Below are 14262 nucleotides of genomic sequence, written 5' to 3'. Positions count from 1 at the left end.
TCTCCTCAGTGTCTCTGCATTTGAGCTTTAGCTGCTAGTGACCCTGCACACTTGTCCGGATGTGAGTGTGATGGCATGAAGGCTGAGTGACGTCTCTGTTAGTTCTTCACAGTTAGCTTGTGTAGCTTGTAGTGTGGCGTTTTGTGGCTAGAGTGGCAATAGTTTCTGGTTTATCACGTCACAACTTGGAAGATGGAAGTTACCAAACATAAAAAGCAAATGCGAGGTGGTGAGTTTTATCTCAGTTTCATGTAAAGGTACCTAATGACATGCATATAATACCCTCTCTTCACTAAATATTTCGACGATTTCTTAAATTTCTGATGTTCTACTCTTTAATTCTTTACAGATCAGTGACTTGCAGGCTCTCGCAGTAGCTGGTCATCCAGGCTCAAGTCTTTGAAAAGGAGCAGTGTCTTTAAACCTTTCACTCAGGGCATGCCTTGGTGCACACGTGCATAAGCCCATCACTAGCTCTTTCATAAGCTGAGATGAAGTGTGCCTTTGTACACGAAACTAAATTTGAACCCTGTGGTGATGTCAAGAATATCGGTCCTTTGGGTCTAGAAAGCGATGGTGCTGTGAAAACTAGCAGGATCCTGTTAATGAACAAGGGTTGACCGTTGGCAAGGGTTAAGAAAAAGTGAATAGCGCTTTAGTGACCTCATTGGGAATAATGGTCTTCTGTACTTGCCTGCCTCCTATTGACCTTGTTACAGATCTGTCATTTACTAGTAAGCTGCTGTTGGTGATGCTTAGTGGACCGTGTATGAAGACACTCAGTCGTCTTTAAAGGTGGTGTTCGAGGCTGATGACTTCATGGCAGGTTTAGCTGTTTGACCTTGCTTTGAGAGGAAGAATGTGCTCAGAACAGTTTGTTTGGAATAATGTGTTCTCAGTATAGGGAGGCAAGGAAATACAGGCCTGCACTAAAAGGGAAGCGACTCAGGAGGTGACAGATTGCTGCTCATCATCTTTTCTTTCCTTTATTTACAGCTACAATAAAAATTGATGGTGGGATTAAAAATGTGAAGTCAGTGCAGCTGAAGCCAAGATCCTACGTTTGTGAAGTGGAACCAGGTGATGTAACCCTGAACTTTGGATGAAGCTTTGGGAGGCTCACTGCAGAAACAAGCAGGGAAGATTATGTGGAAGAGGCTGACGGTTCCTAAGTGAGATTAAAGCATGCGTGGAAACAATGTTGCTTTTAGGAATTGAGATGTTTAGGACTTAGCAGTGTCGCTCAGTGGTAGAGCATTTGCCTAGCATGTGCAAGGCCTGGGCGCCACTTCTGCACCACAAATACAGAGGGAAAGAAAGCAGAAGATTTGATTACAATCTGAAGAACTTGTTTCTTATAATTATTAAGGTTTTTGAGTACAAAATTGTATTTATAGTGTTAGATGTTCCCTCCTGGTTTCTCAGGTTAACCCCTGGAGATCTTTTTACGATTGTATTTAACTGATACAGAGAAGATCTTTGTTTCATGGAAGTAATTCAGTGTGGCTTCTTTATTGAATATTAATGGAGGAAAAACTACTTGAATGTTTTTACTATAAATTTGATGTATATGCCGTTATTTAATGAGATTAGACTTTCCCTAAAATTGGGGTTTTAAGTATGGCTTTACCTATATCCCATAAAATTATTAATAGAAGCAGAAAAATCCAGTTTCTCTTTTTACTGTTTCTGGTTAAACCTAAACTGAGAGACCAGGTGGTCAACAGGAGTGGTGGGGTGGGTGGAGAAGAATGGGTGGATCTTCCTTTCTGTTTCGTGCTGAGCATGCACCTCCCCTGTAGTCCTTGGGGGTAAACTACAGGAAATAGTAAGAGGCAAGTGGGAGTGTTGAGAGGGGGACATGGCATTTACAGCAGCATCTCTCAGACAAGGCTGACCAGGCTGTTCCTGTGAGGATTGGTTCTTGTGAACTGGCGTGGGGATCAGGCCTAGGAGACCGATGGAAGGAAGAGGACCACAGTGTGTTCTTGTAGCTCTCGCTGGACGCACATCCAGATGGTGGCTCTCGGCCAGGCTTCAGTCAGCCCGTTATTAAGGACTCCTAGCCGCCCGGCCCTCTACCACACAGTCACTCTTCCCTGTGAAGTTTTAGTACCACAAATACACTCTGTACTTAAATAGTGTAGCCCTCTTGAGTCTACAGTTGGCTTCAAGTTGGTATTCTCCAAGAACCAGTTTTTGTGTTTCTTGTCACTATTGGGAATGTGTGCTAGAGTCATGAATCTGTAACTATGCTTTCTATCATGATCAGAGAACCTAAAAGTTCCTCAGCACTATGTTTAGCTCCACCCTAGGGAGGACCTTGCTGTGAGTATTTCATACTCCAGAGCAGGCTTTATGCTTATGTTACAGATAAGGAAATTAGTTCTAGAGAAGGCTGAATCATTTCAGTGTCTCAGACTTAAGTAGTAGAGGGAATCAGGATTGGAGTAGATCACCTGACTCCTAGAAGTTTTTTAAAAACAGCTCAGATCACTGTTCATTATCTGTTAAATATGAAACAAGCAAAAGGGAGGGAGAAAGTTTGTTTCTTTGGAAAAGTTTATATATTTTAGTGAAGTACTTTTGTGTTAGGTAAGCATATGCTGTTTATTTGGCACGGCATTTTTATTTTATTGTAGCTCATAGTTTAGACCTCTAACAGGCTTTTTCTTTTGAGCCAACAACCAGCTCCCAAATCATGACATGGAGACTTACTATTAGCTATGAATGCTTGGCCTTATAGTAGCTCTTATTTAATCTGTTTCTCTTTATGTTCTGCCTTGGGCCTTTTTACCTTTCTCTCTTTCTTTTTTTTCCTTCTCTCTTTCTTTCCTTTCCTTTTCCTTTTCTTTCCTTTCCCTTCCCTTCCCTTTTTCCTTTCCCTTCCTCCTGCCTGGCTGCTGCCGGCTTCAGGCCCAGGCATGCCCCTCTCTTTCTCCCTCATTCTCCTCCTTTGTTCTTCTCTTCTAGATTTCTCCTACTTACTCTCTCTGCCCACCAGCCCTGCCTATCCCTCTGCTACCTAGCTATTGGCCCTTCAGCTTTTTGTTAGACCAATCAGATGCCTTAGGCAGGCAAGGTGAAACAGCAACACATCTTTACATAATTAAGCAAATATAGCATAAACAAATGTAACACATCCTTACATAGTTAAACAAATTCAGCATAAACAAATGTAACACACCTTTACAAAGTTAAAGTAATATTCCATAGCATAAACAAATCTAGTACATCTTTACATAGTTAAAATAATATTTCACAACAGACCCCAGTAGCTCAAATTACTCTTTTGAGTTCCTAATCAGATACTTTTAAGTTAGTTTTTGTTTTGTTTTGAGAAAGAAAAAAATTACTGAAGATCTGAAAACAGCTCTACCAGACTGGCTTTTCCTGCACACTACATTGTGTCTGTCATGCTAAGATTTGCATCAAGACACACACACATGAGACAAGTCACCCTTCTTCAACACGGTAAGCACAGGCAAAGTGCTGAAGGCAGAACATGATTCTTGATAGAAACAATCTAAAGAAAATTGATTTTTATATTTGAAAAAAGGCCTTGAACCAAATTGATTTTTTCATTCAAAATAAAATAAAATCTTTTCTCATATGATATATCCTGATTATAGTTTCCCCTCCCTCTATTCCTCCTAGTTCCTCCACACTTCCCCTCCCTTCCAGATCTGCTCCATTTCTGTCTCTAATTAGTAAAGAACAGACTTCTAAGAGATAACAAAACTTGACAAAATAAAATATAATAAGATGAAACAAAAACCATCATATCAAAGTTGGACATGGCAACCAGCAGAAGGAAAAGAATCCCCATAGCAGGTACAAGAGTCAGAGACACACTCATTCTCACACTTGGGAGTCCCATAAAAATACTAAGCTAATAGCTGTAATAAATATGCAGAGGACCTGGTGCAGACCCACATCAGCCCTGTGCTTGCTGATTCAGTCTTTGTGAGTTCGTATGTGTCTTGTTGAGTTGATTCAGAGGGCCTTGTTCTCCTGGTGTCCTCCATCCCCTCTGGCTCTTATGCTTTGTGGACCTTCTTTTCCACAGGATTCCCTGAGCTCTGAGGGGCAGGGGTGGGATTTGATGGAGACCTCCCATTAGTCTCTCTTTCTGTGCAATGTCGGGCTGTGGGTCTCTGCATCAGTTCCCATCTGCTACAGAAAAAGCCACTCCGTCGATGACTGGACAAGGCACTGACCTATGAGTATAGCAGAATATCATTAGGAGTCATTTCATTGACTTTTTTTTTTTTTTTTTTTTTTTGGAGACCTGGAACTTGCTCTGTAGACCAGGCTGGCCTCGAACTCATGGAGGTCTGCCTGCCTCTGCTTTCCAAGTGTTGGGATTAAAGGTGTGGGCTACCCACGACCCAGCAATTTTTTCTCCTTCTTTCTTTCTTTCTTTCTTTCTTTCTTTCTTTCTTTCTTTCTTTCTTTCTTTCTTTCTTTCTTTCTTTCTTTCTTTCCTTCCTTCCTTCCTTCCTTCCTTCCTTCCTTCCTTCCTTCCTTCCTTCCTTCCTTCCTTCCTTCCTTCCTTCCTTCCTTCCTTCCTTCCTTCCTCCTCCTTCCTTCCTTCCTTCCTTCCTTCCTTCCTTCCTTCCTTCCTTCCTTCCTTCCTTCCTTCTTCCTTTTTTTTAAGACCAGTTATGTTTGGTTTTACCCTAGGCCTCTGAGTTATCTAGTCTCTGGTTCTTGGTCACCCAAGCAGTGTCAGGCATGGGTTCTGACTCCTTCAATAGGTCTTAAGTCACATCAGACATTGGTTGGTTGGCCACTCCCACTAGTCCTGTGCCACCACTGCCCCAGCTTAGTTTGCAGGCAGGACAGATTGTAGGTCAAAGGTTTTGTGCCTGGGTTGGTGTCCATGATTCCCTTTTGGTAGCCTGCAGAATACCTTCCCACACCAAAGAGACAACCCTACAGTGTAAGGGGTGTAGGCTCCATGTAAGCACCAGCTTGACTATGCCATGTTCAATGAGTTATATGGATGTCCTTGGCACTGGGACCCCACTGTCAGTTTGCAGAGAGCAACCCTTTGTCTTATCATCAGCCTGGGTTGTAGGGGTATTTCCATGGTACTCGCTTGGCCGATAACTCAATTGAATGCAACCCAGTCCCTCCATTGGAAGCATTGCCTGGTTACAAGAGATGACCCCTTCAGACTCCTTATCCTCCATGGTTAGGAGTCCTCATTAGCATCACTTTCTTAGATTCCAGGACATTTTCACTGCGCTAGGATTCCATACCACTTCCCAAATGACCCCCAATTCCAGCTGTCTCTTCCCACACTCTCTCCCTCCATCTGATCATCTCCCCGTCACCTGATTCCTCCCACTCCTGTCCCCACCTGCCCCCTGTCCACCCATACAATCTATTCTATTTCTCCTTCCCAAGGAGATCCATGCATTCCCCACTGGAGCACTCCTCTTCACCTGACCTGTGTGTCAACAGATTGTAGGTTGAGTATCATTTACTTAATGGCTGATATCCACTTTTAAGTGAGTACATACCATATTTGTCTTTCTGGGTCTGGGTTACCTCATTCAGGTGATTTTTTTTTTTTTTTAGTTCCATACATTGGCCTGCAGATTTCATAATGTCATTTTCTTTAACAGCTGAGTAATACTTCATTGTGTAAATGGTACCAAAATTTCTTTATCCATTCTTCTGTTGAGGGACATCTAGGTGTTTCCAGTTTCTGGCTATTATGAATAAAGCTGCAGTGAACATAGTTGAGCAAGTGTCCTTGTGGTAGGATGGAGCATCCTTTGGATATATGCCCAAGAGTGGTACAGCTAGGTCTTGAGGTAGATTAATTCCCAATTTTCTGAGGAATAGCCATATTGATTCCCACAGTGGCTGTACAAGTTTGCACTCCCACCAGCAATGGAGGAGTGTTCCCCTTGCTCCACATTCTCACCAGCATGAGTGTCACTTGTGTTACTTATCTTACCCATTCTGACAGGTATAAGATGGAGTCTCAAAGCAATTTTGATTTGCATTTCCCAGTGGTGAAGGATGATGAATATTTCTTTAAGTGTTTATATCTGCCATTTGAGATTTTCTACTGAGAATTCTCTTTTCTGTACCTCATCTAATTTCTTGAGTCTTTGTATAATTTGGATATTAGTCCTTTATTGGATGTGGAGTTGGTGAAGATCTTTTCCCATTCTGTAGGCTGCCGCTTTGTCCAATTGACAGTGCCCTTTGCCTTACAGAACCTTACCAGTTTCATGAGGTGCCATTTCTTGTTGATCTCAGTGTCTACACTGTTGGTGTTATGTTTAGAAAGTCTTCTCCTGTGCCAGTGTGTTCAAGGCTGTTCCCCACTTTCTCTTCTGTCAGGTTCTGTGTGTCCGGTTTTATATTGAGGTCTTTGATCCACTTGGAATTGAGTTTTGTGCAGGGTAATAAATATGGTTCTATTTGCATTCTTCTACATCCAGACATCCGGTTAGATCAGTACCATTTGTTGAAGATGCTAACTTTTCCCAGTGTGTATTTCTGGCTTCTTTATGAGAAAATCAGTGTCCATTGATGTGTAGATTTATGTCTAGTCTTCAGTTACATTTTATTGATCAGTGTTCCTGTTTTTATGACAATACCATGCAGTTTTTATTACTATAGCTCTGTAGTACAACTTGAAATCAGGGATGGTGAGACCCAACATTTCTTTTATTGTTCAGGATTGTTTTGGCTGTTTTGGGGTTTTTTGTTTTTCCATATGGAGTTGAGAATTGTCCTTTCAAGGTTTGTAAAGAATTGTGTTGGGATTTTAATGAGGATTGCATTGAGTCTAGATTGCTTTTGGTAGGATGGTCATTTTTACTATGTTAATCCTACTGATCCATGAACATGGGAGATCTTTCCATCTTCTGATATTCTTTTCAATTTCTTTCTTCAAAGACTTGAAGTTTTTGTCATACAGGTCTTCCACTTGCTTGGTTAGGGTTACCTTGAGATACTTTATATATTTGAGGCTATTGTGAAAGATGTTGTTTCCCTGATTTCTTTCTCAGTCCATTTGTAATTTATTTATAGGAGGGCTACTGATTATTTTTAGTTAACCTTGTATCCAGCTACTTTACTGAAAGTGTTTATCAGTTGAGGGAGTTCCTTGCTGGAGTTTTTGGGGTCACTTATGTATACTATCACATTGTCTGCAAATAAAGATACTTCGACTTCCTTTCCAATTTGTATCCCCTTGATCTCCCTCAGTTGTCTTATGGCTCTAGCTAAGACTTCAAGTACTGTGGTGATCAGGTATGGGAGAATGGACAACCTTGTCTTATTCCTGATTTTAGTGGAATTGGTTTGAATTTCTCTCCATTTAAGGTGATGTTGGCTACATGCTTGCTGTAAATTGTTTGAATTATGTTTAGGTATGTCCTTTGTATCTCTAATCTCTCCAGGACTTTTATCATGAAAGGTTGTTGGATTTTTCAAAGGCCTTTTCTGCATCCGAAGAGATGATCATGTAGTTTTTTTTTTTATTTCAGTTTATGTGGTGGATTATATTTATTGATTTTCATATGTTGAACTATCCCTGCAGCTGTAGGATGAAGCCAGCTTGATCATGGCTGGAGATCTTTTTGATATGTTCTTAGATTGGGTTTGCAAGTATTTTATTGAGTATTTTTGCATCTATGTTCATAAGGGAAATTGGTCTGTAATTCTCTTTTTTTGTTGATTCTTTATATGGTTTGGGTATACTCACAGTTATCAGGGTAACTGGCCTGATAAAATGAATTGGGCAGTGTTACTTCAGTTTCTATTTTGTGGACTAATTTGAGGAGTATAGGCATTAACTCTTTGAAAGTCTAATAGGATTCTGTGCTAAAACTGGCTGGCCCTGAACTTTTTTGGTTGGGAGACTTTTAATGACTGCTTCTATATCACTAGGGGTTATAAGTCTATTTATATTGTTTAATCTGACCTTTTAACTTTGGTAAGTGGTACCTATTGAGAAAATTATCCAATTCTTTAGATTTTCCAAGTTGGTGGAGTACAGATTTTTAAAGTATGTCCTTAGAATTCTTTGGATTTCCTCAGTATCGGTTGTTATATCCCCCTTTTTGTTTCTGATTTTATTAATTTGGATATTCTCCTTCTTTTAGTTATTTTGAATAAAGGTTTGTCTATCTTGTTGATTTTTCTCAAAGAACCAACTCTTTGTTTCATTGATTCATTGTATTGTTCTCTTTGTTTCTATTTTATTAATTTCAGCCCTCAGTTTGATTATTTTTTGCCATCTACTTTTGGGTGAGCTTTTTTTTTTTTTAATTTTTGTTCTAGAGCTTTCAGGTGTGTTGTCAAGTTGCTAGTAGGAAAAAAAATCCTCCCCCCCTTTTTTTAAATGTAGACACTTATGCTATAAACTTGCTTCTTAGAACTGCTTTCTTTGTGTCCTACAAGTTTGGGTATCGTGTGTATTCATTTTCATTGAGTTCTTGGAAGTCTTTAATTTTTTTAATTCTGTCTTGACTCATTTTCCATTCAGTAGAGAGTTGTTCTGTCCATAAGTTTGTAAGTTTTCTGTTGTTGTTGATATCCAGCTTTAATCCATGTGGTTTCATAGGATGCAGGGAGTTACTTCAGTTTTTTTGTAACTGTTGAAACTTGCTTTGTGTCTGAGCATGTAACTTTTGGAGAAAGTTCCATGAGGTGCTGAGAAGAAGGTATATTCTTTTGTGTTTGTATAAAATGTTCTGTAGATATCTGTTAGGTCCATTTGGTTTATAACATCTGTTAGCTCCAGTATTTCTCAGCTTAGTTTTTGTCTTGATGACCTGTCCATTGGTGAGAGTGGGATATTGAAGTCTCCTGCTATCAGTGTGTGAGAGTGATGTGTGATTTAAGCTGTAGTGTTTCTTTTACAAACTTTGGGTACCCTCGTGTTTGCGCATAGATGTTAAGAATTGAAATGTCATCTTGGTAGACTTTCATTTCATGAGTATAGTGTCCTGCCCCATCTCTTTGGATTAGTGTTGGTTTTAATTCTGTTTTGTTAGACATTAAAATGGCTAAACAAGTTTACTTCTTAGGTCCATTTGCTTGGTCTATCTTTTTACAACCTTTACCCTGAAGTGATGTCTCTTCTTGATGTTGAGATGTGTTTCTTGGGTGCAGCAGAAGGAGGGATCCTGTTTTCACATCCATTCTGTTAGTCTGGTTTTTTTTTGGGGGGGGGATTGATATTGAGAGATAGCAATGACCAATAATAGTTGATTCCTGTTATGTTGTTGCTTTTGGTGGTGATGGTGATGGTGATGGTGGTGGTGTGGTGTGGTGTGTGTGGGGAGGAGTGTGTGGCTTTTTTTCTTTTGATTTTCCTGTTCTGAGATTATTTATTCCCTGTGTTTTTGTGGTTGTAGTTAACCTTCTTAGGTTAGCGTTTTCCCTCTAGTATATTCTGTAGGGATTGGTTTGTACATAAATATTGCTTAAACTTGGCTTTATCGTGGAATGTCTTATTTTTCCATCTGTGTTAATTGAACTGCTTTGTGGGTATAGTACTCTGGGTTGGCATCTGTGGTCTATTAGAGTTGGCAGCATTCCTGTTCAAGCCTTTCTGGCTTTTAGAGTCTCCATTTAGAAGTCGGTGTTAGTCTCATTGGTCTACCTTTAGATGTTACTTGGTCTGTTCCCCTTGGATTCTTTCTTTTTATTCTTTTATGCCCTTTTTATTCTCTCTTCATTATGTATGTTAAGTGTTTTAATTATGTGGTGAGGGGCCTTTCTTTTCTGGTCAAGCCTATCAAGTATTCTGTATGCTTCTTGTACCTTTTATAGGCTTTTCCTTCTTTAGGTTAAGAAAATTTTCTTCTATGATTTTGTTTTTTTGGGCTTTTGAGCTGGGATTCTTCTCCTTCTTCTATTGCTATTATTTTAGCTTTGGTCTTTTCATAGTGTTCCAGATTTCCTGGAAATTTTTTGTCTGGAATTTTTTAGATTTAACATTTCCTTTGACTGATGTATCCATTTCTTCTCTTGTGTCTTCAGTGCCAATCTTTCTTCCATCTCTTGTATTCTGTTGTGAAGCTTGCCTCTGTATTTCTTGTTTGCATTCCTAAATTTTTATTTACATAATTTTTCCTGTGCTTCAGCTATATTGGAATATTCGGGGTCTGCTGTGGTAGGACAGCTGGACTCTAATGGAGACAAAATTTTCTAACTATTATTGATTGTATTTTTATAGGTTTGGGATGATTGCAGGTCTAGGTGCTGATTTCGGGGGTTTGCCTTTGTTGGGTGGGTGTTTTGTTCCTTGGTTTCTGTCTCCTGTCTGAATTTTCAGTGTGTTGGCTGTGTGCTGCCTGTTTAACTGGTCTGCCTGGCTGGTGCGCTCACAGGGAGTACATGGTCTGCCTGGCTGGTGCGCTCACAGGGAGTACATGGTCTGCCTGGCTGGTGCGCTCACAGGGAGTACATGGTCTGCCTGGCTGGTGTGGTGTTCACAGGGAGTACATGGTCTGCCTGGCTGGTGCGTTCACAGGGAGTACATGGTCTGCCTGGCTGGTGTGGTGTTCACAGGGAGTACATGGTCTGCCTGGCTGGTGTGGTGTTCACAGGGAGTACATGGTCTGCCTGGCTGGTGCGTTCACAGGGAGTACATGGTCTGCCTGGCTGGTGTGGTGTTCACAGGGAGTACATGGTCTGCCTGGCTGGTGCGCTCACAGGGAGTACATGGTCTGCCTGGCTGGTGTGGTGTTCACAGGGAGTACATGGTCTGCCTGGCTGGTGTGGTGTTCACAGGGAGTACATGGTCTGCCTGGCTGGTGTGGTGTTCACAGGGAGTACATGGTCTGCCTGGCTGGTGTGTTCACAGGGAGTACATGGTCTGCCTGGCTGGTGTGGTGTTCACAGGGAGTACATGGTCTGCCTGGCTGGTGTGGTGTTCACAGGGAGTACATGGTCTGCCTGGCTGGTGTGGTGTTCACAGGGAGTACATGGTCTGCCTGGCTGGTGCGGTGTTCACAGGGAGTACATGGTCTGCCTGGCTGGTGTGGTGTTCACAGGGAGTACATGGTCTGCCTGGCTGGTGTGTTCACAGGGAGTACATGGTCTGCCTGGCTGGTGTGGTGTTCACAGGGAGTACATGGTCTGCCTGGCTGGTGTGGTGCTCACAGGGAGTACATGGTCTGCCTGGCTGGTGCGCTCACAGGGAGTACATGGTCTGCCTGGCTGGTGTGTTCACAGGGAGTACATGGTCTGCCTGGCTGGTGCGCTCACAGGGAGTACATGGTCTGCCTGGCTGGTGTGTTCACAGGGAGTACATGGTCTGCCTGGCTGGTGTGGTGTTCACAGGGAGTACATGGTCTGCCTGGCTGGTGTGGTGTTCACAGGGAGTACATGGTCTGCCTGGCTGGTGTGGTGCTCACAGGGAGTACTTGCTGGTGTTGATGGCTGGTGGAAGAGGAGGACGGGGTGGGAGCGGGGGCTGCAGCTGGTGTCCTGGTGCAGTGCGAGGGGTGAGACTGAGGGGTTGGGTCTGGGGGACAGAGAGAGGAGAGCCCACACTGATTTGTAAAGTAGTAGTATCTTGAGAGATTTCAAACTCAACACAGATTTAAGCACTAAAGGAGTTGAGGTATGTATCTCTTCCTCTGTTCTTATGGGTCAAATTAAAATAAGCGTGCTACTGCCACAGTGAAACATGTGAATGTAGTTCTATGTAGAACATGTAGGCACAGGCTACTGACATACTGCTAGGTCAGACTGTGTATGGAACTCAGGTCTCTGTGGCTCTTCTCTTTATGGTGAGCCAGCAAGTGAGGATTAGAGGTAATTGTCTGGGACTGTACACTTGGTCAGAGGTAATGGGGCCCTCAGGTTCATGGTCACATTTCCATTAATGTACGGGTGAATTGCCTGAGCGCTACTTGAAGTGTGGGTCTTGACCAGGAGGGCTATGGTTGGGTCCTAGAGTCTGTTCCTTCCCCCAGATTTACTTTCTCTTTATTTCTATGTTTCTTTCTGTCTTTTAAAAATACCTACTTTTGCTGGGAGGTGCTGGCTTTAATCCCAGCACTTGGGAGGTTGAAGCAGGTGGATCTCTGTGAGTTCCAGGACAGGCAGGGCTACACAGAGAAACCCTGTTTCGAAAAACAGTGTGTGTATTTATATTTATATACGACTTTTTATTATTTGAAATTAAATACAATTACATTGTTTTTCTCCTCACTTCTCCTCTCCTCGCCTCGTTTCCCCTTCCCTCTCGTCCCCTCCCCAACCCTTCCCACACAACCCCACACTTGTTCTCTCAAATTCATGGCCTCTGTTTATTCATGCAGTAGTGGTGGTGACTTCGTTTTTATTGCTGTGATAAAACACCATGACCAAGAGAACTCAGAAGAGGACAGATCTATTTCATTTTACTTCTTGTAGTCCATCCTCCAGGGAAGTCAGGGTAGGAACTTAAGGCCGGAACCTGGAGGCAGGAACTGATGCCGAAGCCCTCAAGGGATGCTGCTTACTTGCTTGTTCCATAGCTTGTTCATTCAGCCTGCTTTCTTATAATACCAGGACGACCAGCCCGGGGGTGACACCACCCATCGTGAGCTGGGCCCCACATCATTTAAGGCCAGTCTAATGGGGGCACTTTCTCAATTGAGGTCCCCTTTTCTAAAATTACTGTAGCTTCTGTTAAGTGGACCAAACCTAGCCAGCACTGATGGCTACGCTGTGATTGTGGACACTTGGAGAAATAAGAACTTTGGGATCAGACACAGTTAGGTCTGTACTTCCTGCCCTGTCACCCCGGGGCTGAGGACAGACTGCCATGGCTCTAGGAAGGGTGAAATAGTTAGTACCTTTCTCTTGCAGTTTCTCTTGGAGGAAGCTGCTGATGTCAGGGGACGCTGGCGAGCTGCTCAGCACTGTATTGGTGCGTGTTTGTTATGTGAGGTGCAGTCCTTTCCTTGGGCTCTGTGCCTCATGAGAGCATTCCACACCGCACAGTGCCCACAACAGACTAGTGAGTGCAGATCCGCAGGCGTTCCCTGCAGCCTCACATCCCCTTAGCGTTGCGGCTGGGTCGACTCTGGCAGTCCTGCCCTGTGCAACTCTTCTGTTCTGACCCCTTTATCCGAGGGGGAGTCACCCATGAATATGTAACGCTTGGATCTTGTTTGACATAATTGAGGTTTTTCTGTTTGGTTTTGTGTTTTGACTTCTCCTTTGTAAAAAACTCTCCAGGGGAAAGTGCAGCCAAAGTGTACAAAGATCTGAAGAAGCTCTCTCGCCTCTTCAAAGACCAGCTGGTGTACCCTCTTCTGGCCTTCACACGACAAGGTGAGAGGTGGGAACGTCACAGGTTGAACATCCTCAGTACCTCTGAGACCTGACTTCTCTTTCCCCATCCTACCGAGATGTCCCTTTAAAAACGACTGCAGTGTTTATTCCTCAGGTGTTACCCACTCTCTCCCTGTACCTTTTATCCAGGGCCTTTTGTCCTTCTCTTTCTCCTGAGACAGGTTCATCTCCCTGGGGAGCCCAGGGAGGCTTCTGACTTGTTAAGTAGCACAGGCTTTGCCTTGAATTTGTGATCCTCCTGCCTCAGCCTGCCTGCCACGCCTGGTTTTTATGGCAGTGTTTGCACTGTATCTAACTGGTTGACACGCTTCCTCTTCAGGGCCAGGCTGTGACTGAAGGTAAGGAGTCAGGTGTCTTCACGAGTCTTGCGTTCTCAGTGTCTATAGCATTGGTCTATAATGGGGGTGCGTGCGTGCGTGCGTGCGTGCGTGTGTGCGTGTGTGTACATGAATGTGCGTGCGTGTGCACACATATGCACTTGGGGGCCACTATGTAGGACACACGTGAGAAGAGGACAGCTTGCAGGAATTGGTTCTTTCCTTGCATCATACGATCCCACGGAGTTGAGTTCAGGTCGTCAGCCCTAGTGGTGGGTGCCTTTATCTGCCAAGCCATCACTGGCTCCCATTTTTGTTTTAAAAACACATCTTAAAAAATTAAAAAAAACAAAACACTTTTATATCTGTGTTAGTATTTTGCTTGCATGTCTATGTTCCTTGTGTGCTTGCAATGCAGGCAGAGATCAGAGGAGGGCGCTGGAACCTGAAAATGGAGTTAAGGAAGGTGGTGAGCCACGTGTGGTCCTGGGAAACAAACCTGGGTCTGCGAGAGCACTAAGTGCTCTTTACTGCTGAGCGCCTCCTCGGCCCTCCTGTTGTTGTTCGGAGGCAACCTTTGTTGGTGAATGGTGAATGTTGGTACTTGGAA

The 14262-nt window shown here is 43.0% G+C and overlaps 1 protein-coding gene across 3 annotated transcripts in view; it reads left to right on the top strand.

Moving 5' to 3' along the window:
• Fbxo7 (F-box protein 7) overlaps positions 1 to 14262 on the top strand; it is a 29599-nt gene that overhangs the window by 10468 nt on the left and 4869 nt on the right. For all 3 annotated transcript variants that reach the window (XM_006986952.4, XM_006986954.4, XM_006986953.4), the window contains exons 5-6: positions 997 to 1080; positions 13219 to 13314. In XM_006986952.4, the coding sequence (XP_006987014.1) occupies positions 997 to 1080; positions 13219 to 13314 (180 nt within the window). The remainder of the gene's footprint in view (positions 1 to 996; positions 1081 to 13218; positions 13315 to 14262) is intronic.

The sequence above is a fragment of the Peromyscus maniculatus genome, chromosome 18, assembly GCF_049852395.1.
Source record: "Peromyscus maniculatus bairdii isolate BWxNUB_F1_BW_parent chromosome 18, HU_Pman_BW_mat_3.1, whole genome shotgun sequence".
Lineage (NCBI taxonomy): Eukaryota > Metazoa > Chordata > Mammalia > Rodentia > Cricetidae > Peromyscus > Peromyscus maniculatus.
Note: the sequence above shows the minus strand (reverse complement) of the source record. Positions and strands in the feature narration are given on the sequence as shown.